This window comes from Schistocerca cancellata, chromosome 7 (assembly GCF_023864275.1).
Source record: "Schistocerca cancellata isolate TAMUIC-IGC-003103 chromosome 7, iqSchCanc2.1, whole genome shotgun sequence".
Taxonomy (NCBI): Eukaryota; Metazoa; Arthropoda; class Insecta; order Orthoptera; family Acrididae; genus Schistocerca; species Schistocerca cancellata.
In genome coordinates this window covers 486,983,452-487,007,702 of record NC_064632.1, presented here as the reverse complement: position 1 = coordinate 487,007,702, position 24,251 = coordinate 486,983,452, and the positions used below count along the sequence as shown (strand labels likewise).

Sequence of the window (24,251 nt, the reverse complement as noted above, 5' to 3'; positions counted from 1 at the left end):
ACTTCCAAGAGCGAAGCGACATCAGTGTACGGGAGTTGCGGTTGCTGACCAATCATCGCGCTTGTGTTTATTTACGTCAGGTTTATTCTTATGATGAACGAAGTGTCGACGAGGAAGAGAGAGAGGGGCTAGCCAGTACTTACCTCAGCTCAGTACTGCCGATAGATACACAAAACAGAACAGAAAATTTATGTTCCTAGCTTACGGAACTTTGTTCCTTCATCAGGGAGGAGAGAGGGGAAAAAAGGGAAGAAGGGAAAGTGGATTCAGTTACTCACAACCCAGGTTATGAAGCAACAGGGAAAGGTAAACAGGGAGGGTAGCAAGGATGGAGGCATGGTTGTCAGAGGGAAGCCAAGGATATTCTACTGTTAAGTACTGTGCCAGCTTCAAACCAAAGAGGTTGCATACTGAAGTAAAGAGGTATATAGTATAAACATGAACACAACTATGTAGGAAGAAAAGATGCGTGAATGGCTAAAGAGGAAAGGAAAAAAGGAGAAGACTGAAGAGTAAATGGGAGTGAGGTTGGTTAACGTAGGTTCAGTCCAGGGGGATGGCGGGATGAAAGGGTGTGTTGGAGTGCAAGTTCCCATCTCCGCAGTTCCGAGGGACTGGGTTGGATGGGAGAAGCCAAATGGCAAGTACGTTGTAGCAGGTTCCTAGGTCCCTAGAGTTATGCTGGACGGCATGCTCTGCTACTGGGCATTGGACATCTCCTAGGCGGACAGTTCGTCTGTGCCCGTTCATGCGCTCAGCCAGTTTAGTTGTCGCCATACCGATGTAGAAGGCTGTGCAGTGCAGGCATGTCAGCTGATAAATGACATGCAGGGCCACATGTGAAACAACACATGTCATTATCAGCTGACATGCCTGCACTGCACAGCCTTCTACATCGGTATGACGACAACTAAACTGGCTGAGCGCATGAACGGGCACAGACGAACTGTCCGCCTAGGAGATGTCCAATATCCAGTAGCAGAGCATGCCGTCCAGGATAATTCTAGGGACCTAGGAACCTGCTACAACGTACGTGCCATTTGGCTTCTCCCATCCAACACCAGTCCCTCGGAACTGCGGAGATGGGAACTTGCACTCCAAGACATCCTTTCATCCTGCCATCCCCCTGGACTGAACCTACGTTAAACAACCTCACTCCCATTTACTCTTCCGTCTTCTCCTTTTTTCCTCTCCTTAGCCATTCACGCATCTTTTCTTCCTACATAGTTGTGTTCATCTTTATACTTTATATCTCTTTACTTCTGTAAGCATCCTCTTTGGTTTGAAGCTGGCACAGTACTTAACAGTAGAATATCCTTGGCTTCCCTCTGACAACCATGCCTCCTCCTTGCTACCCTCCCTGTTTACCTTTCCCTGTTGCTTCATAATCTGGGCTGAATCCACTTTCCCTTCTTCCCTTTTTTCCCCCTCTCTCCTCCCTGATGAAGGAACAAAGTTCCGAAAGCTAGGAATGTAAATTTTCTGTTCTGTTTTGTGTAATCTATCGGCTGTACTGAGCTGAGCTAAGTATTGGCCAGCCCCTCTATCTCTTTGTTAGTATTTGTTTAACATCTTTGTATGAGGTTTTCCACTAATCCTATAGACGAGGAAGTTCCGCTGAGGCATTGTGCGGTGGGCGAAGTCCGCGAGGGCGCCGCTGCGAGGAAAGGGGGCAGTGTGGCGCGTGGCGCGCGGCGCGCATGAGCCGGACGCCGCCAGCTGTTCCGTGTTGTGCGCTGAGCCGCCCGGCGTCGCCAGACTGCGTCAGTCCGCCGCGGCCGTTGCTCACGCCGCACTTGCAGTCGCTATCGACCGCGCTTCCCCGCCGGCCGGATTCTCCACACAACACGGCGCGCCATGAACTCGCTGGGGCCTTCAATCGCCCAGCTGCTCAGCGCCACCGACCCCGACAAGGTGAGTGCTGCGCACACGTCGCTGCGCTGGGTTCCTCGCCCACAAAGGCGGCGAGCCCGAGAAAAAGACACAGTCTCTCGGCGATGTAAAAACGTTCAGCTTCTAAGTCAATGCAGTCAAAAATACAGGACGAGAGCCGGGCCTCTACAGCGTGGCGCTTTTGTCGCGGACCCCTTTCGGCTGCTGAACTGCGGCTCCTTTTATGGCTACGAAAGATACAAAACTAAATGATCGTTATTTTAATAACGTACTTCTTTTAGGGTACTGTACTTCATACGATACAAACGGAACACTTCTAGAATAACTTTGTTGTTTGTCTGTCTGTCTGTCTGTCTGACTGTTCGAAACCCTTTTTCCGGGAACGAGTAGACGTATCGCGCTGAAATTTATGTCATATATTAAGATCTACAGTCTCTCGGCGATATAAAAACGTTCAGCTTCTAAGTCCATGCAGGGGTCGACCGAAGCGTCCGATCCCACCCGTCAGCTTTGACCCGTGACGTAAGGCTGTTGTGGCGTGTGACGTCACGACGGCGCGGAATTTAGTTTGTGAGAGTGGCGTGTTTGTAGGTGTCGTTTTGATGCGATCGGTGGTGCTCTCTGGTGGTGTGTTAGGTGATGTTTTTGGTTTAGTTTGCGAGTGTGGCGTCGTGTGTGAATTTTGGTAAATTGCTTTTTTTACGTCTTTGGTAGGTATGGATATGACTGACAGGGTCAACAGTTTTCGGTTGTCGGTTATGATGGGACAGTGCATTACCTCTAATAAAATTTCTTCAACTATTCGAATTTTTTGATGAAGTCGTGAAGTGTTCAGTATGCTGTGAAGAAATGAGGCTTACTTAAAGTTCCGAAGTCTAGGACCAGGGACGGCTGTATGTGGAGATGTTGTAAGGATAACAGAGCAAGGGAAGTGTTCGATCCCAATGTGTGGCTGTATCAGGAGATGTTTTTGAGCTATATAGGTCAAGGGAAGTGTTAGGTCCTAATTTATGGGATCGGGAGCTGCTGTTGAGCTATATAGGTCAAGGGAAGTGTCCGATTCCAGATGATATTGTGTTTAGTGGTATTTGGGGAGTTTTGTGATGTCGGTTTTTTTCGTCGTTTTGCGTGGTTTTGTATGGGGGTGGGTGTCTAAATTTGTTTATATGTAGTTTGCCCCCACCCAAAAACCCCCTATTTCCCACGCTTGTCCCGTTAGTGTCATTAGGCTTTTTGTGGAACGTGTTTATGTTTGTTTTTCGATTTATTTTCTCCTCATAATGTGTACGTAACGACTTTATATGCGCCATATTGGAATCGTGGTTTATGGTCGTTTCCGCCATATTTGTGACGTCATGGGTCAAAGCAGACGCGCGGGATCGGACGCTTCCGTATTGCCCAATGCAGTCAAAAATACGGCTATGTCGATCACGTATTTTGATACTCGAAAGCCTCGCGGGATTAGCCGAGCGCACTACGGTCACAGGTTCGAATCCTGCTTCGGGCATGAATGTGTGTGATGTCCTTACGTTAGTTAGGTTTAAGTAGTTCTAAGTTCTAGGGGACTGGTGACCTCAGATGTTAAGTCCCATAGTACTCAGAGCCATTTGAACCATTAGCCGAGCGGTTTAAGGCGCTGAAGACATGGGCTGTACGACTGGTCCCGGCGGAGGTACGAGTCCTCCCTCGGACATGGATGTGAGTGTTTGTGCTTAGGATAATTTAGGTTAAGTAGTGTGTAAGCTTAGGGACTGATGACCTTAGCAGTTAATCCCATAAGGTTTCACACACATTTGAACATCTCTTCTCCCCAAACCTATTCAATACCTCCTCATTGGTTATGTGATGTATCCATCTAATCTTCAGCATTCTTCTGTAGCACCACATTTCGAAAGCTTATATTCTCTTTTTGTCTAAACTATTTATCGTCCAAGTCACTGACAAGTGAAAACGACTGGGCAGCGTGCACATAGTTTGTTCAAGTAAACGTCTAATCTTCCATACTGGCTACACTCCATACAAATACTTTCAGAAACGCCTTCCTGACATTTAAATCTATACTCGATGTTAACAAATTTTTCCTCTTCAGAAACTCTTTCCTTGCCATTGCCAGTCTACATTTTATATCCTCTCTACTTCGACCATCATCAGATATTTTGCTCCCCAAATAGCAAAACTCATTTACTACTTTCAGCATCTCATTTCCTAATCTAATTCCCTCAGCATCACCTGATTTGATTCGACTACATTCCATTATCCTCGTTTTGCTTTTGTTGACGTTCATCTTTATCCTACTTTCAAGACACTGTCCATTCCGTTCAGCTGCTCTTCCAGGTCCTTTGCTGTCTCAGACAGAATTACAATGGCATCGGCGAACCCCAAAGTTTTTATTTCCTCTCCATGGATTTTAATTGGTTCAAATGGCTCTGAGCTCTATGGGGCTTAACTGCTGTGGTCATCAGTCCCCTAGAACTTAGAACTTCTTAAACCTAACTAACCTAAGGACATCACAAACACCCATGCCCGAGGCAGGATTCGAACCTGCGACCGTAGCGGTCGCGCGGTTCCAGACTGTAGCGCCTAGAACCGCTCGGCCACTTCGGCCGGCGGATTTTAATTCGTACTCTGAATTTTTCTTTTGTTTATATCTCACGAAAAGAAATTTTTTTTGCCATTTCTTATCAGCCTGACCGTCTGTTAAGATCACTTTTCCTCAGGAACGGGTTGACGTATCAAATTAAATTTGTTTCACACACGAAGGCCTATGGTCCGTTGGCGGTATTATAATTGTAGGCTTCTAAGTCAATGCAGTCAAAAGATACGGCCTTATATGTCACATCTCGCAAACCCATTCATCAAAACCTAAAATTTACCTCCTGTTGGTTTAGAATCATGAAATTTGCAAGAAGCAAGGTTCCACAGTACAACCAAAGGAAAAAATCCGACAACTGATTTTTAATTATCACAGTAAAAATATTTTCTTTTGTTGTTTGTTATCCGACTTCTGAATTGAAATTAAAAGATTCTTGAAAGTCTTGGAATCCCTGGTATCGATATCTTGCCACTATCACTTTCAATAACAGGAAAAAATTGCTTCTTGACTTGCATTCGCCCTACAAGTGTCTACAGGGAGAGACTAATATTTTTTCCCCATTTCAGTTAATCTGTTTCGTCACTGACAAGTGAAAACGACTGGGCAGCGTGCACATAGTTTGTTCAAGTAAACGTCTAATCGACTGCAAACGATACGAAACGAATAATAATAATAATAATAATAATCTTTTTAGAGTTCCGTACCTACGTAATAAAAACGGAACCCTCAGAGGATCACTTTATTGTCGGTCTGTTACGAGTAGAGGCATCGCGACGCAACAAATTTCAGAATCTACGTCAATGAAATCAAAAGATTCGACCATTCATGTCACATATTTTGATACTCGCTAACTCGCTCATCGAAACCTACAGGGTATTCCTGTTGACCTAGAATCAAGAAATTTAGTAAGACGCAAGGTTTGACAGTACAAGAAATCCGAGAATTGTTAATTTGTAACTATACCAGATAAAAATATTCCTACTCCAGAATGAGATTTTCACTCTGCAGCGGAGTGTGGGCTGATATGAAACTTCCTGTCAGATAAAAACTGTGTGCCGGACCGAGACTCGAACTCTGGACCTTTGCCTTTCGCGGGCAAGTGAAGTTTGGAAAGTAGGAGACGAGGTACTGGCGGAAGTAAAGCTGTGAGGACGGGGCGTGAGTCGTGCTTGGGTAGCTCAATTGGTAGAGCACTTGCCCACGAAAGGCAAAGGTCCCTCGTTCGAGTCTCGGTCCGGCATACAGTTTTAATCTGCCAGGAAGTTTAATATTCCTACTGTTTGTCCGTATGTCTTTCCGTCTCCTTAGACCCCCTTTTCTCAGGAACGAGTAGAGGTATCAAATTGATATTTGTGTCAAATTCTAAAGTCAGCAGTCCCTTCGCGGCGTATAAAGCTTGAGCGGTTAAACCAATATAATAAACCGATACGGCCGTCTGTTCCCTTTATCTCAGAAACGATTGTAGGTATCAAGTTAAAATTTATGGTAAATACTAAGGTCTGCGGTCCCTTGCAGGCATAAAAACTTAAGCTTTTAAGTCAGTACAATCAAAACATGCGGCCTTTTTATGTCACATATTTTGATACAAGCTCACTCCTGGCCTGACGAGAATGGCCGTTCCTGCCAGCTAAGAGGTCGCTGGATCCATTCTCGGTCGGACCATTGATTTTTCAGTCTCCGTTTTAACATAGCCTTCACCTCTGAGGAGTCGCCAGTTGGGTTCCACGTTAAACTGTAGGCCCTCCTTCCGCAGCTGGATAACTGAAAGCGTTTCACCACACCATTCACCGACATGAAATTATTGTCAACTGGGTGGTTATAATTAAATGCAGCTGCTTGCGTACGTCCAGCGTGGGCTGTAATTATCGTAAGGCCGCAGAACTTAGTAGATATGCCAATATCTTAATGTGGAACTGGTTTACACGAAAAAAATTAATTCCAGTTCTAGCCACCAGGAGAAAATCTGGCGGTGTACAGCATTTCATCGATGTCTCTAGTGCTCATATTAACCAAATTGTGTAAACAGCAGTTAATAATGACATCAAATTACGTCTCTCACTTGTCTGAACTTTTCTGCCTGTGTCCCGTCCTTAATCCGTTACATATGAAACCATTTCTCTAAGTCTTTCTTGCATTCACACCGCCAGGTATATACGAGGTGCATTCAAGTTCTAAGGCCTCCGATTTTTTTTTCTAATTGACTACTCACCCGAAATCGATGAAACTGGCGTTACTTCTCGACGTAATCGCCCTGCAGACGTACACATTTTTCACAACGCTGACGCCATGATTCCATGGCAGCGGCGAAGGCTTCTTTAGGAGTCTGTTTTGACCACTGGAAAATCGCTGCGGCAATAGCAGCACGGCTGGTGAATGTGCGGCCACGGAGAGTGTCTTTCATTGTTGGAAAAAGCCAAAAGTCGCTAGGAGCCAGGTCAGGTGAGTAGGGAGCATGAGGAATCACTTCAAAGTTGTTATCACGAAGAAACTGTTGCGTAACGTTAGCTCGATGTGCGGGTGCGTTGTCTTGGTGAAACAGCACACCCGCAGCCCTTCCCGAACGTTTTTGTTGCAGTGCAGGAAGGAATTTGTTCTTCAAAACATTTTCGTAGGATGCACCTGTTAGCGTAGTGCCCTTTGGAACGCAATGGGTAAGGATTACGCCCTCGCTGTCCCAGAACATGGACACCATCATTTTTTCAGCACTGGCGGTTACCTGAAATTTTTTTAGTGGCGGTGAATCTGTGTGCTTCCATTGAGCTGACTGGCGCTTTGTTTCTGGATTGAAAACTGGCATCCATGTCTCATCCATTGTCACAACCGACGAAAAGAAAGTCCCATTCATGCTGTCGTTGTGCGTCAACATTGCTTGGCAACATGCCACACGGGCAGCCATGTGGTCGTCCGTCAGCATTAGTGGCACCCACCTGGATGACACTTTTCGCATTTTCAGGTCGTCATGCAGGATTGTGTGCACAGAACCCACAGAAATGCCAACTCTGGAGGCGATCTGTTCAACAGTCATTCGGCGATCCCCCAAAACTATTCTCTCCACTTTCTCGATCATGTCGTCAGAAAGGCTTGTGCGAGACCGAGGTTGTTTCGGTTTGTTGTCACACGATGTTCTGCCTTCATTAAACTGTCGCACCCACATGTCTCCTTCAACTGTCGATGAATTTCAATTGGTTTCACACCACGCAAATTCAGAAAACGAATGATTGCACGCTGTTCAAGTAAGGAAAACGTCGCCATTTTAAGTATTTAAAACAGTTCTCATTCTCGCCGCTGGCGGTAAATATCTGCCGTATGGTGCTGCCATCTCTGGGATGTATTGACAATGAACGCGGCCTCATTTTAAAACAATGCACATGTTTCTATCTCTTTCCAGTCCGGAGAAAAAAAATCGGAGGCCTTAGAACTTGAATGCACCTCGTACTTGGTGGCTAAAATTAGTGCTATTTGTTTTCCAGCGTAAATCGGTTCCGCATTAACACTTAAGCATATCTACGAAGTTCCGCTGCGATACGATAATTACAGCACACATTGGGCCTGTGTGAGTAGTTGCACTTTAATTATAACCAACCGGTATATAATTAAATTTGTATGGAACCCTCAGAACGCAACTGCTACTCGCACTTGTCCAGTTTTTATTTATTGGTTAATTAATCCTAGCAAGACTAGGACCATCAGGGCTTCTCTCACATCTTATCAGGCTCAGGTGAGCACAAAGTTATTCTGCGGTTGCAAAAAATTATTTCTAAGGAACTATTCTAGATACAGCTATGTGATTAGTTGCAAATGGTAACTTAGCTCATTTAGTTTTTTTTATGGATACACTTCCACAAGTGCTCCGTTTTTGCCCGTAGAACGTCTAGAGGATACTGAATTTCCCTTCATGTTTTTTGCGAACATCTCTCCCGTTGCCGCCTTTACAGCCTCTCGTATTCATGCAGTAAGAGTTTGCACACCACTAACTGATGAACTAGACATTTTAGCCTTAACGTAACACAACGAAAATTATCAAGAAGGGTTATGTTTGTGAACGTTATGCCCATGATGTTTGAACCTTCTCTACAGATCCATCTGTGCGGAAAAATTTCATCTAAGAACTGCCGAACAATTAACCCGTCAGTGTGGAGGTGCACCATTTTGTTGAAACACTAACCTCGGTAGAAATTCCTGTAACTGATGCCGTCAGAGCACATGTAGAAGTGCATCAATAAAACCTTATGATTTAAGCTACTATTTGAAAAAATCCGCGTAGAGATGTAGTAGTGAATCGGTAAAAAATTTTGAGTTAAATTAGCACTTACAACAAACTGCATAGCTACACTCCTGGAAATTGAAATAAGAACACCGTGAATTCATTGTCCCAGGAAGGGGAAACTTTATTGACACATTCCTGGGGTCAGATACATCACATGATCACACTGACAGAACCACAGGCAACAGAGCATGCACAATGTCGGCACTAGTACAGTGTATATCCACCTTTCGCAGCAATGCAGGCTGCTATTCTCCCATGGAGACGATCGTAGAGATGCTGGATGTAGTCCTGTGGAACGGCTTGCCATGCCATTTCCACCTGGCGCCGCAGTTGGACCAGCGTTCGTGCTGGACGTGCAGGCCGCGTGAGACGACGCTTCATCCAGTCCCAAACATGCTCAATGGGGGACAGATCCGGAGATCTTGCTGGCCAGGGTAGTTGACTTACACCTTCTAGAGCACGTTGGGTGGCACGGGATACATGCGGACGTGCATTGTCCTGTTGGAACAGCAAGTTCCCTTGCCGGTCTAGGAATGGTAGAACGATGGGTTCGATGACGGTTTTGATGTACCGTGCACTATTCAGTGTCCCCTCGACGATCACCAGTGGTGTACGGCCAGTGTAGGAGATCGCTCCCCACACCATGATGCCGGGTGTTGGCCCTGTGTGCCTCGGTCGTATGCAGTCCTGATTGTGGCGCTCACCTGCACGGCGCCAAACACGCATACGACCATCATTGGCACCAAGGCAGAAGCGACTCTCATCGCTGAAGACGACACGTCTCCATTCGTCCCTCCATTCACGCCTGTCGCGACACCACTGGAGGCGGCCTGCACGATGTTGGGGCGTGAGCGGAAGACGGCCTAACGGTGTGCGGGACCGTAGCCCAGCTTCATGGAGACGGTTGCGAATGGTCGTCGCCGATACCCCAGGAGCAACAGTGTCCCTAATTTGCTGGGAAGTGGCGGTGCGGTCCCCTACGGCACTGCGTAGGATCCTACGGTCTTGGCGTGCATCCGTGCGTCGCTGCGGTCCGGTCCCAGGTCGACAGGCACGTGCACCTTCCGCCGACCACTGGCGACAACATCGATGTACTGTGGAGACCTCACGCCCCACGTGTTGAGCAATTCGGCGGTACGTCCACCCGGCCTCCCGCATGCCCACTATACGCCCTCGCTCAAAGTCCGTCAACTGCACATACGGTTCACGTCCACGCTGTCGCGGCATGCTACCAGTGTTAAAGACTGCGATGAAGCTCCGTATGCCACGGCAAACTGGCTGACACTGACGGCGGCGGTGCACAAATGCTGCGCAGCTAGCGCCATTCGACGGCCAACACCGCGGTTCCTGGTGTGTCCGCTGTGCCGTGCGTGTGATCATTGCTTGTACAGCCCTCTCGCAGTGTCCGGAGCAAGTATGGTGGGTCTGACACACCGGTGTCAATGTGTTCTTTTTTCCATTTCCAGGAGTGTATATCTAGTAGAGTCGCTCAGAAATAAATTTTTGTACTCAGGCAATGCATGTTTCATGTCACAGCAAAACGGAAGTACTTGAAGGGCAGCTTGTTCCAAAGACGGACGGCAGCGGCAGAGAAAGTGTTTGCAAATGACTTTGTTTTAGGGATGGCCACAGCTGGGGTACCAGATACGTGAAACCTGATGTTTCGACTCTGATGACATGGCAGGTATAGCGCTACTTAAGTTCACGAAACTGAAGGACGGCGATACGTTGTTGTGCGGGGAGTTGTGTACTACGTCATCCTTCTTTTCAAGCGGAACGTCACTCAGTTTTTGTCATACCATCTGCGGTAGCGGCGGGTGGAATGGAGAACATAACGCAATCGAGAACCTTGTTCTTGACAAGCGGAACAAATCGAATATTCAACCAAAAACAAAGAACTTTTTAGGTACAGTCTAGCTGCTAGGGGTCCCGAAGGCTCTGTATGTATCTAGTGTTATTTCGTCTATCATGTCATCTTTTGCACATATAACGAAATTGTTTCAGAATTACATCGTGCTTAAAACAGAATTTACAATTAATATTAATTTAAAATTTACAATTGGATCAAGTTTATTTGTTGCTATAATCACTAAGATCACCCCCCACACACACAATCGAAGTTAAAAAGTATAAACTTTAAAAAGTTTGAGTATTTACTTCACTATTTATTTTCAAAATTTTTTAGTCTCTGGTGTTTTCATTACCATTTTTGAACTTTTTATGCAACAACGGTAAACCAATTTCCAATGTTTTTAGGGTTATACATATGCAAATACAAAATATTCGTCTTCAATATTATTTGTTTGAATAGCTTTTCAATAAGACATGCTTTTCGTATAACAAGTGAACAATAAGAGACGTTGTCCGAATTCCCACAGTAAGAGACAGCTCCAAACAAATGCAAACATATTCAAATCTAAGATCTTTTATGAAGACATGCCCGAAAGAACAGATGCCATTAGTGCCCGCGCAGCTTTCTAGAATGAAATTACAATTAAATCAATAACATTAGATGCTGACGGGCGTTGATATACATCGACGGGGACAGTTAAAAATGTATAGTGGGACTCGATTCCGGGATATCCTGCTTACGTGGCAGACGCTCTATCCATCTGAGCCACCGAGGGCACAAGGACAGTCCGACTGCAGGGACTTACCGCCGGAGCGCTCCCAATAAGACCACATCCTCAACTTACAGTCCACACACTACATTCGGACATGTCCGAAAGAACAGATGCCACTGGTGACCGTCCCTGCAGTCGTACTATCCTCTGTGCCCTTGGTGGCTCAGATGGATAGAGCGTCTGCCATAAAGCGGGAGATCCCGGGTTAGATCCCCGGTCCGGTACACATTTTCAGCTATCCCCGTTGATATCTACGCCCGTCACCAGCTAATGGTACTGATTAAATTGTGCTTTTATGTGAGCTATCAACAACTGTTCGCTTTCTGGGCTGGGTGGTACCGACATTAGTCGATTCGCAGTATGTAATGGAAAGTCTTGTTTTCAGATGTGGTATTTGAATACTCAGTGTTTCCTAGAGAACGTCGAGAACACGTTGTAATCTAGGTCTCAGTTCTCGATTTTCGATTGTTTGACAGTGGTTTGTGTACTCCTCATTCTGCCAATCCAAGGGCCATTTCAGCAATTCTTTGCTAATCCTTAAACGTGCCCATCGCTTGCTCAGTAATTTTTACCTGTTTCTGTCATTCCTACCTTTGTAATTTTATTCATTCTCCTGTGCTATCCAAAGCATTCTTTTTATCATCTCTACAACAATAGAAAGAAACTTGGAGATTTATTTAACAAGGCTGATGATAGTTGAAAATAATCGCTGTGGTTCGGAGAACAATGAGGACCAAGTGTTCTTTAATGTGCATCGGGGATTATTAAAGAGTAATATCAATCGTATTATTCATTACGTTTTGTAGAGGCAACTGCCGCCTGTCACCAAATAAGGATTTGAAATAGTTACTTTCGAGTTTTCGAGGCCGATGACTGTTTCTTTACCGAGCGAGGTGGCGCAGTGGTTAGCACACTGGACTCGCATTCGGGAGGACGACGGTTCAATCCCGCGTCCGGCCATCCTGATTTAGGTTTTCCGTGATTTCCCTAAATCGATCCAGGCAAATGCCGGGATGGTACCTTTGAAAGGGCACGGCCGACATGCTTCCCTAATCCGATGAGACCGATGACCTCGCTGTTTGGTCTCTTCCCCCCAAACAAACAACAACTATTTCTTTCTCGTTCTTAAAGCATCTCGTAACCCCGCTGCGGATGACAAAATATGCGTTGTTTCTATTGTTTGTCATGATAGATCATAGTTTCAGCATAATAAAGAGGAGTACCATTTTCCTGTGACACTGAGAGCGCGAGATATAACTCTGCTTCTCAGCACACTGTCGCACCGAATGTAGCGGGAACAATCTCATCAAACTTCTAGTACACGCTATACTTGATACACTCTAATTGTACTAAGCCCCAGTTTCCTTACCACGTGTGAAATTATCATAATTCATTGTTAACGCTTAATACAGTGGAGAGTTGCACCTACCATCGCAAACCGTGGTCCTGACAACGTCATCGTGTTTAAGTCTGACAAGAGACAGACGGAGATATCGAAATATCAGGTGTTATTAATAGTGGAGCGCTGTCACGCACTTCGCAACATAACCATCACTCAAGTGACAGCCCAGATGCTGCAAGATATTGCTGCTCCGACGTTTCGCTGACCACACCAACGAGGTCAGTTTCTATAGCGATATTAATACCTCTTTATTTTTATAAGTCTTTTAATGAAAAGAAAACAGCCATTTAAAAGTCGCGTCAGTCGTAATCGAGAAATCGGCCGCGAATGCTAATTAAACCTCATTTGAAGATTCAATGACTAATTGTACATCGCCCGCCCGCTACAACTCTGATCATCTAATAACTGTCACAGCTTCCTAAATTTATTTTAATCCTAATTTAAGACAGCAGAAGCACAAAACACTATGAAAACGATACCAATATTATTTTAAAAATCCGGAGTACTTGCTTCGTGATTTCACGCTGAAGAGGGTAAAATCATTGTTCTTGCAAAGAACTGTGTATTCAGTACACAGGAGCAGACGTACAGTGTTGTCTGGCAGCACGGCTGCCGGCTCATACTTGTAAGTGATTCACTACGGCAGCAACATCTACTGGTACGCTCCGAAGAAAAATTTCCGTAGTCATGACAATTGTTCTTTTCCCGCAAGATTCCAGGAACGTTGTGTGGAAATCAGAATTACCTTATTGCGGCTCTAGGAATGCAAGCGTCGAACACGTGCCGTATGTATTCTAACGCTGCAGGGCTGAGCTGAATAATAGTTTCCTATTGTGCGTCGTTTGTCTCTACGCGGTAGAGTCCATGTATAGTAGGAAATTAAGGGGTTCCGATATTAACCTGTATATTTCCTGCAACCTAACGCAGAAATTGTTTTAGACACATTAGTAACGAATCGTACCCTAATTAAGAAATTTACTATTTGCATTTACTTGTATATTGAGGTTTTCAATGACAAGGGCAACGAAAGAGCGTCACAATGAGGCGTTATTCCAGATATTACCTGAGTTGCATATTAATGATTTGTCCAACAGTGTTAGTAATAACCTCAGACGTAATGCTTATGAAATTCTCCTCGATTAAGTGTCATTCTATGAAACAATGAAATTAAAACATTGTTCGTTCAAAAGTTTTAATGACATTAGCCGTGTCAAAATTTGTGCCAATTGGGGACTCGAGCCCAGACTTCTTACTTCAGGCGAGCGGTCGTCTTAACCGGATCGGCTATCCGAGCACGCTTCTCCTCCGATAGCAATGTCCAGCACATTACTCATTACCGACGTAGCCACGCCTACCCATAAACCCGTTACTTGCAGTCCCTCAGTCCCGTAAGAGATCGAGCATAGTTTGCAAACGCACTGAAAGAAAGGATCGTTGGTTGTCGTCACGCATGCACACACACACATGTTACAAAAAGGTACGGCCAGACTTTCAGGAAACATTCCTCACACACAAAGAAACTGTTATGTGGACATGTGTCCGGAAACGCTTACTTTCCATGTTAGAGCTCATTTTATTACTTCTCTTCAAATCACATTAATCATGGAATGGAAACACACAGCAACAGAACCTACCAGCGTGACTTCAAACACTTTGTTACAGGAAATGTTCAAAATGTCCTCCGTTAGCGAGGATACATGCATCCACCCTCCGTCGCATGGAATCCCTGATGCGCTGATGCAGCGCTGGAGAATGGCGTATTGTATCACAGCCGTCCACAATAAGAGCACGAAGAGTCTCTACATTTGGTACCGGGGTTGCGTAGACAAGAGCTTTCAAATGCCCCCATAAATGAAAGTCAAGAGGTTTGAGGTCAGGAGAGCGTGGAGGCCATGGAATTGATCCGCCTCTACCAATCCATCGGTCACCGAATCTGTTGTTGAGAAGCGTACGAACACTTCGACTGAAATGTGCAGGAGCTCCATCGTACATGAACCAAATGTTGTGTCGTACTTGTAAAGGCACATGTTGTAGAAGCAGAGGTAGAGTATCCCGTATGAAATCATGATAACGTGCTCCATTGAGCGTAGGTGGAAGAACATGGGGCCTAGTCAAGACATCACCAACAATGCCTGCCCAAACGTTCACAGAAAATCTGTGTCGATGACGTGAGTGCACAATTGCGTGCGGATTCTCGTCAGCCCACACATGTTGATTGTGAAAATTTACAATCTGATCACGTTGGAACTGGCGGTGAATCGAGGAAGTACAGTACATACTGACGAAATGAGCTGTAACATGGAAATTAAGCGCTTCCGGACACATGGCCACATAACATCTTTTCTTTATTTGTGTGTGAGGAACGTTTCCTGAAAGTTTGGCCGTACCTTTTTGTAACATCCTATATATATAGGATTAACGAGAAATGACCAGTCATAGCCGGCCGCGGTGGAATGGCTCTGAGCACTATGGGACTTAACATCTATGGTCATCAGTCCCCTAGAACTTAGAACTACTTAAACCTAACTAACCTAAGGACAGCACACAACACCCAGCCATCACGAGGCAGAGAAAATCCCTGACCCCGCCGGGAATCGAACCCGGGAACCCGGGCGTGGGAAGCGAGAACGCTACCGCACGACTACGAGATGCGGGCCCGGCCGCGGTGGTCTAGCGGTTCTAGGCGCTCAGTCCGGAACCGCGAGACTGCTACGGTCGCAGGTTCGAATCCTGCCTGGGGCATGGATGTGTGTGATGTCCTTAGGTTAGTTAGGTTTAAGTAGTTCTAAGTTCTAGGGGACTGATGACCTCAGATGTTAAGTCCCATAGTGCTCAGAGCCATTTGAACCAATTTGACCAGTCATACCATGTATGGGTATAGCCCACTCGTCGCTAATAAGGTGCCTACGGGAAGCGGCGTCCTCGGAATGCTACACAACAATTCGAACAAATAACTTTAGTATTTTTATTTCTATAAAGCAATTAACAATACTTAACTTTGGAGGTTTACAAGTAGTAGTTGGTAACGAGGGGCGACAAGCAATATAATTTAGAGTCCTTGATATGTGAAGACTTCAGGCGAGTTGATACCCGTCACTGATAAAGCAGCATTAAAAAATTGCAGCGAAATGCAGGAAGATCTGCAGCGGATAGGCACTTGGTGCAGGGAGTGGCAACTGACCCTTAACATAGACGAATGTAACCTATTGCGAATACATAGAAAGAAGGATCCTTTATTGTAAGATTATATGATAGCGGAACAAACACTGGTAGCAGTTACTTGTGTAAAATATCTGGGAAAATGCGTACCGAACGATTTGAAGTGGAATGATTATATAAAATTGTTGGTAAGGCGGGTGCCAGGTTGAGATTCATTGGAAGAGTCCTTAGAAAATGTAGTCCATCAACAAAGGAGGTGGCTTACAAAACGCTCGTTCGGCCTATACTTGAGTATTGCTCATCAGTGTGGGATCCGTACCAGGTCGGGTTGACAGAGGAGATAGAGAAGATCCAAAGAAGAGCGGCGCGTTTCGTCACAGGGTTATTTTCTAAGCGTGATAGCGTTACGGAGATGTTTAGAAAACTCAAGTGGCAGACTCTGCAAGAGGCGCTCTGCATCGCAATGTAGGTTGCTGTCCAGGTTTCGAGAGGGTGCGTTTCTGGATGAGGTATCGAATATATTGCTTCCCCCCTACTTATACCTCCCGAGGAGATCACGAATGTAAAAGTAGAGAGATTCGAGCTCTCACGGAGGCTTTCCGGCAGTCGTTCTTCACGCGAACCATACGCGAGTGGAACAGGAAAGTGAGGTAATGACAGTGGCACGTAAAGTGCCCTGCGCCACACACCGTTGGGTGGCTTGCGGCTCTGAGCACTATGGGACTTAACATCGGTGGTCATCAGTCCCATAGAACTTAGAACTACTTAAACCTAACTAACCTAAGGACATCACACACATCCATGCCCGAGGCAGGATTCGAACCTGCGATCCGGTGCCGATCTGAGTGGCCGGGGCTAGCAGGAGCGTCGCTTATATTCCCTTCTTCCAGGTATCGCTTTTGACATGGCACAGTGCAGTTCCGCACACCATTGGCTGCCTTTTCCTCACCGCCTTCTCTGCTCTTGCGTTCCGTATCTTTGTTCTGGCGCTTGTCGTTACTCCAGAACACCATCAATAAACGGCAAATAAGATTGTCACAGAGGTGCGTGCTGCCGCAAAATGTCGAGGAAAAGACGAGAAATGTTATAAGGCAGATACTGATGGGAAGACATGGAATAAACCGTAAAAAATAACATATATGGAGATAGTATCTGTACTTTCGGACATGTCCGAAATAACAAATAAGGCTCACCGGCCATTTGACTATCTTCTTCTGTGTGGATGCACACAAACAGTGCCCAAACTCTTACGGGAATCGTCAAAAAGCCGCGAGTAATGAGTATAATGGGCAGGGGCAGTATGAATATAGTGTGGGACAATGAGTTGGGAATGTGGGTCTGACGGGAGGTGCGCCTGAGGTAAGTCCCTGCAGTCGCAATATCCTCTGTGTTCTCGGGGGCTCAGATGGATAGAGCGTCTGCCGTGTAAGCGGGAGATCCCGCGTTCGAGTCCCGGTCGGGGCACACATTTTCGACTGTCCCCGTTGACGTATATCAACACCTGTATGCAGCTAAGCGTAGTGATTTCATTGTAATTCCATCGTAAAAAATAAATTTAACGATTTCAAGAATCGGTTTTCACTGAAAACTTAAAAACTGACTCATGTAGACATCTGGAAGACAATATTAGATTAGAGAGGCATTCATTATATAGGGACTGTAGTTATAAATGGAATGGGAAGATCCCTCATTAGACACTGGAATGGAAAGTACCCTCTGTCACACACTACACAGCAGTTTAGAGAGCATTAATGAGGATTCACTTATAGGATACTAAGAAACTGCAGTCTTTCTGCGTACAACCACTTCTGCGGCCTGTACTTGGGAATTACTTATGTACATGGTATCCATATGAGGTTAGACCAGCAGGAAAGCTAATTCAAAAATGGGTGATACGGATGGTAAAAGGTTTGCTTGACTGGCTAGAGATTATAACAGAAATGTTCCAAACTCGAACAGGCCCAATAACGCCTCCCACAGAGAGGTACAAACAGTCAGTCTTTACACTCCCCAATCGTGTGTGTGGGACAGGAAGGAACCTTCATAAGCTGAGAAATCAATTATGTCCACTGCCCGCTACCACGTTGAATGAAACGATCAGTAAGATATACAGTGATCATGGGATACCTCTTAATATCGTGTCGGACCTTCTTGTGCTCGTCATAATTCAGCAACTGGACGTGGCATGGACTCAACAAATCGTTGGAAGTCCCCTGCCGAAATACTGAGCCATGCTGACTCTATAGCTGTCCATAACTGCAAATGTGTTGCCGGTAGAGGATTTTGTGCACGAATTGGCCAAATAATCTGCTCGAATTGCCCAGAATGTTCTACAAACCCATAGTGAACGATTGAGGCCTGGTGACATGGCGCATTGTCATCCATAAAAATGAACTCTATGAACGGCCACAAATGGGTCTCCCAGTACCTGAACATAACCATTTCCTGCCAATGATCGGTTCAGTTGGACCAGAAGACCCAGTCCATTCCATGTGAACCCTGCCCACAACATTATGGAGCAACCACCATCTTGTACTGTGTCTTGTTGACAACTTGGGTCCATCCGGCCGCTGTGGCCGAACGGTTCTAGGCGCTTCAGTCCGGAACCGCGCTGCTGCTACGGTCGCAGGTTCGAATCCTGCCTCGGGCATGGATGTGTGTGATGTCCTTAGGTTAGATAGGTTTAACAAGTTATAAGTCTAGGAGACTGATGACGTCACACATCAAGTCCCATAGAGCTTAGAGCCATTTGAACAACTTGGGCCCATGGCTTCGTGGGGTCTGCGTCCCACTCGAAACCTACCATCAGCTCTTACCAGTTGACATTTGGGTACATCTGACCAGCCACTGTTTTGTAATCATATAGGGTCCAGCTGATATTGTGACGAGCCGAGGAGACACTAATGGCGATGTCGTGCTGTTAGCAACGGCACTCGCGTCGGTCGTATGCTGTCATAGCTCATTAACGCCAGATTTCGCCACACTGGCCTAACGAATACGTTCATCGTTCCTCCTACATTGATTTCTATGGCTACCTAACGCAGTGTTGCTTGTGTGTCAGCACTGACGACCTACACAAACGCTGTTGCCCTCGGTCGTTAAGTGAAGGCCATTGGCCATTGCATTGTCAATGGTGAGAGGCAATGCCTGAAATTTGGTATCCTCGACCCGCTCTTGACACACCGTATCTCGGAGTACAGAATTCCCTAAACTAAAACTAAACTAAACTAAACTAAACTCCTCCCGAACAGGCCATGAAGGCTCAAAGTTACCGACCGGCTGCCGTGTCATCCTCAGCCCACAGGCGTCACTGGATGCAGATATGGAGGGGCATGTGGTCAGCCACTCACCGGCCGTATGTCAGTTTCCGAGACCGGAGCCGCTACTTCCCAGTCAAGTAGCTCCTCAGTTAGCCTCACAAGGCCTGAGTGCATCCCGCTTGCCAACAGCGCTCGGCATGCCGGATGGTCACCCAGCCAAGTGCTAGCCCAGTCCGACAGCGGTTAACTTGAGTGTTCTGACGGAAACCGGTGTTACCACTGCGGCAAGGCCGTTGGCACAGAGTTCCCTAACCATTTCCGAAATGGAATTTCTCTTGCATCTAGCTCCAAGTACCATTCCGCTTTCAAAGTGTCTTAATTCCCGTCGTGCGGCCCAAATTACGTCGGAAACCTTTCACATGAATCATCTGAGTACAAATGATATCGTCGCCAATACAATGCCCTTTTATACTACCGCCATGTGTATATGTGCATATCGATATCCCACGATGTTTATCAACTCAGTGTATAAGTGGAGCAGAGACGATTGGTTAATCATTCTAATGACGATACGGGCCAGAAGTAGGGAAATCCACGGATATAACGGTTTTGTCAAGAGGCAGATTCATACGGCTACGCGACTGTGAACGATCATCTTAGAAACAGCGAAGCTGGTCGGCTGGCTTTTCGCATGCTGCTGTAGTATTTATGGAACGTAGTTGTATGACCGTATAATAACTGGGCGATAAGGTAGTGGACGTCCTCGCTACGTCACAGAACATGGAGGTCTGAAGCTTGCCCGCTCTGTAGAGTAGGATAGGCGATCTGATGAACCAGTACAGTGACGGTGCTTGCGAATATGTTTCGGACCACACCGTTCAGCGCTCCAAAGCTGGCGACCCCTACGTGTTCTGAAGTTTACCCAACGACATCGACAATTGCGAACGTAGTAAGCGCGGGATTATCGAGATTGGACCGTGGTCGGTTTAACCACGTTTCTTGTTACACGAGGTCGATAGTCGTGGCCGAATGTACCGTCATATAGGCGAACGGTTGCTCGAAGTACCCACCTTACCACGTTCGAAGGGGCGGAGGGGAGTATTATGCCATGGGGAACATTGACCTTGGCTTCCATCGATCTATAGTAGAAATGAAGACACCATGACAACTGTGGACCATAGTCCATCAGTGTTGCGGATCCCTTCATGCTTGATGTCTTCCCCGACCCGACGGCATTGGCGTCTTCCAGCAGGGTACTGTCAGTGTCAAAAGGCCCGATCGTGTTACAGTGATGTGAGGAGCTAAAAAGCAATAAAATATAATACAAATTAAAAATATCGGCACTCGGTAATGATATATCGATATCGATGTACCGATATATCAATGAGAAAGGTATCGATAAATGAAATCGACATATCTTGGCAAAATTACCGAAACATCGATATCTTATTTTCTCCATTGCATCCACCAGGTCTGGCACAATCTGTGACTCCGGCCAGAACCCAACAGTGCCGCCGCAGTTTACACATAGTCAGGATCCACAAGTACTGTCGCCCAGTAGTAACTTTGCTAAGGTTTCATTCGTAATTCAATGCCGGCACTGCTGCAGCAGAAATAAGACTACTTAGAAGTGACTGGTAACAAGTAATTTAGCACAGTGAATTTCGTAGCAAATGTTATCGGGTTATAGCGTAAGAGAAAATACGTTTATCAAAAAAATGTTTCAAATGGCTCTGAGCACTATGGAACTTAACATCTGAGGTCATCAGTCCCCTAGAACTTAGAACCACTTAAACCTAACTAACCTAAGGACATCACACACATCCATGCCCGAGGCAGGATTCCAACCTGCGATCGTAGCGGTCGCGCGGTTCCGAACTGAAGCGCCTAGAACCGCTTGGCCACCGTCGCCGGCAATACGTTTATCTAGTATGATTAAATCTGACATGTGATAATTCGTAAATCACGTGCATTTGTATACTGCAAAAGGTTTGTGTTTCAAGCTAAACTATAGTTTCCATGATTTTTTTGCTAGCCATCAGTAAGCAGTTGAATCTGGGAACTTAGATTTTTCTTTTCTCTGTTGTACAGAGAACACACTGTAGGTAATATGCGCCTGTAGAGAGTAAGGCTATGACCGCTTTTTGTTTATGTGTTTGTGCATTTACTACACCTGGTAAAATTAATCAGACGTTTTACGCTATTATGATATACATGAAAAATCATGAGCAGTTTACTGTTGCACATAACTCATAAACGTTGCTGTTATATTTTATACAAACCTTAGACCAACGGTAACATCTATAATAATACTAATAGCGTAACAGAAATTAAAAAAAGAAAAAGAAGAAAACAGAAAATTCAGGACTGTTGGCCAGGTATACGGAACTGATTGGTTTCAGGATGGTAAAATAGTCCATTCGAAGAGAACTTAGGTAACATGACATGAAAGGAAAGCTAAAAGAAAATTATATAATTCCCGTTGTTCTACATCGCGTGGTGAAATGTCGACCAAACGTGGATGATAATAATAACATAACAATAATAACTGAGATCCTGAAAGAGAAGTCTGGGAAGGTCTGGCAATAGAACTCCTTCAAGAGAATGGAATACATGTCAAGCTAAGAAGCTACACCAGAAAAGATTACGACAAAATATGATGAGATCCGTAGAGGTCACCAATTCCAGTATCTTGTGAACATGACACAGGTAAATAGAATGGAAAAAGAAACTCACGATCAGAAAAACCAAATATGACTAGCGCTTTAGACGACGACGACGACGACGACGACGACGAATGCCGAGTCTGCCCCTTGCGTGTGCCTCAGGAAGAGAAGAGCGTAGGGGGCAACCGAACCGTGACGTGGGGCCGTTGCACGCCAGCTGACGGCCCAACGTGATACAGACCCGCAACTCTCCTGTGCAGCGAGTTGCAGTGACAGCAGGCGGCTACAGGATCCGACGAGCTCTGCTACAGGTCCACGATCTTGCGCGATCGAGGTGGCGCAGTGAGAAGATGATGAACACTCTTTCTGCCGCACGGCGTTTCACATCCCTGTCAGGCCATCCACATTTAGTTTTTCCATAGTTTGCCTAAATCGCTCTAATCGCGATAACGATGGAAATGTTACCGATGATGGTGCCACTAAAGCGGAGTTACTAAATACAGTTTTCCGTAATTCCTTCATGAAAGAAGACGAAGTAAATATTCCAGAATTCGAAACCAGAAGAGCTGTTAACATTAGTGACATAAAAGTAGATATCTGAGGTGTTGCGAAACAACTCAAATCACTTAAGAAAGGCAAGTCGTCCGGTCCAGATGGTTTACCCGTCAGGTTCCTTTCAGAGTATGCAGACACAATAGCGCTTTTCTTAGCAATCATGTACAACCGCTCACCTGACAAAGTCTGTTCCTAAAGACTGAAAAGTAGCACAGGACACACCAATATTCAAGAAAGAAAATAGGAGTAACCCATTGAATTAGACCCATATCACTGACCTCAATTTGCAGTAGCATTTTGGAGCATATACTGTACTCGAACATTATGAATCACCTTGAAGAAAATGACTTATTGATACGTAACCAACACGGATTCAGAAAATATCGTTCTTGTGCAACACAGCTAGCTTTATAGTCCAATGAAGTAATGAGTGCTGTCGACAAAGGATCTCAGATCGATTCCATATTTCTAGATTTCCAGAAGGCTTTTGATACCGTTCCTCACAGGCGACTATTAATCAAATTGCGTGCATATGCAGTATCGTCTCAGTTGTGTGACTGGATTCGTGATTTCCTCTCAGAGGCCACAGTTCGTAGTGATAGAAGGTAAATCATCGAGTAGAACAGAAGTAATATCTGGCGTTCCGCAAGGTAGTGTCATAGGCCCTCCGCTATTCCTGATTTGCATAAATGATCTAGGTGATAATCTGAGCTGGCCCCTTAGATTGTTTGTAGATAACGCTGTAATTTGCCGTCTAGTAAAATCATCAGACGATCAGTTCCGATTACAAAACGATCCAGAGAGAATTTCTGTATGGTGCGAAAAGTGGCAGTTGGCACTAAACAAACAAAAGTGCGAGGTCATCCACATGGATACTAAAAGAAATCCGATAAATTTTTGGTATACGATAAATCGCACAAATCTAAGGGTTGCCAATTCGACTAAATACCTAGGAATTACAATTACGAGCAACCTAAACTGGAAAGACCACATAGATAGTAATGTGGAGAAGGCGAAACAAAGACTGCGCTTTGTTCGCAGAACACTTAGAAGATGCGACAAACCCACTAAAGAGACAGCCTACATTAAACTTGTCCGTCCTCTGCTGGAATATTGCTGCGCGGTGTGGGATCCTTACTAGGTAGGATTGACGGAGGACATCGAAAAAGTGCAAAGAAGGGCAGCTCGTTTCGTGTTATCGCGCAATAGGGATGAGAGTGTCACTCATATGATACGCGAGTTGGGTGATAGTCACTGAAACAAAGGCGGTTTTCTTTGCGGCGAGGTGTATTTAAGAAACTTCAATCACCAACTTGCTCTTCTGAATGCGAAAATATTTTGTTGACACCCACCTACGTAAGGAGAAATGATAATCATAATAAAATAAGAGAAATCAGAGCTCGAACGGAAAGATTTAAGAGTTAATTTTTCCCACGCGCCATTCGAGAGTGGAATGGTAGAGAAGTAGTATGAAAATGGTTCGACGAACCCTCTGCCAGGCTCTTAGGTGTGAATTGCAGAGTAACCATGTAGACGTAGATGTAGAATGCCAGGATGGTCCCTCTGTGAAGAAAGAGACCGTCTTCATTTCTCATCTTTCTTCAGTTCGAACTTGCGGTCTCTAATACCCATGTCTTTGATGCGACGTTAAACCTTAATCCACCCACCTTCTCGTGTAACGTGAACTAATTTGATATCCAGCAGTAACACTACATGATTCGATCTTCCTGGCGCCCAAGTTTTTCCAGATCGACTATCAATGTTCAGCCGCATATATACGTTAATAACCATGTTATTTTCATCATTGTTTTCGTCAGCCTACATCTAGCTTT

At 45.4% G+C, this 24,251-nt stretch overlaps 1 protein-coding gene and 1 pseudogene across 1 annotated transcript in view; one reads left to right on the top strand and one right to left on the bottom strand.

The window, feature by feature from the left end:
* Window positions 1–1,753: 1,753 nt before the first annotated feature.
* Window positions 1,754–24,251, top strand: part of LOC126092041 (carotenoid isomerooxygenase) — a 374,906-nt gene continuing 352,408 nt past the window's right edge. The window contains exon 1 of the mRNA XM_049907445.1: window positions 1,754–1,914. Coding sequence (XP_049763402.1) covers window positions 1,858–1,914 — 57 coding nt within the window. The 5' untranslated portion in view covers window positions 1,754–1,857. The remainder of the gene's footprint in view (window positions 1,915–24,251) is intronic.
* Window positions 19,379–19,496, bottom strand: LOC126093722 (5S ribosomal RNA; annotated as a pseudogene).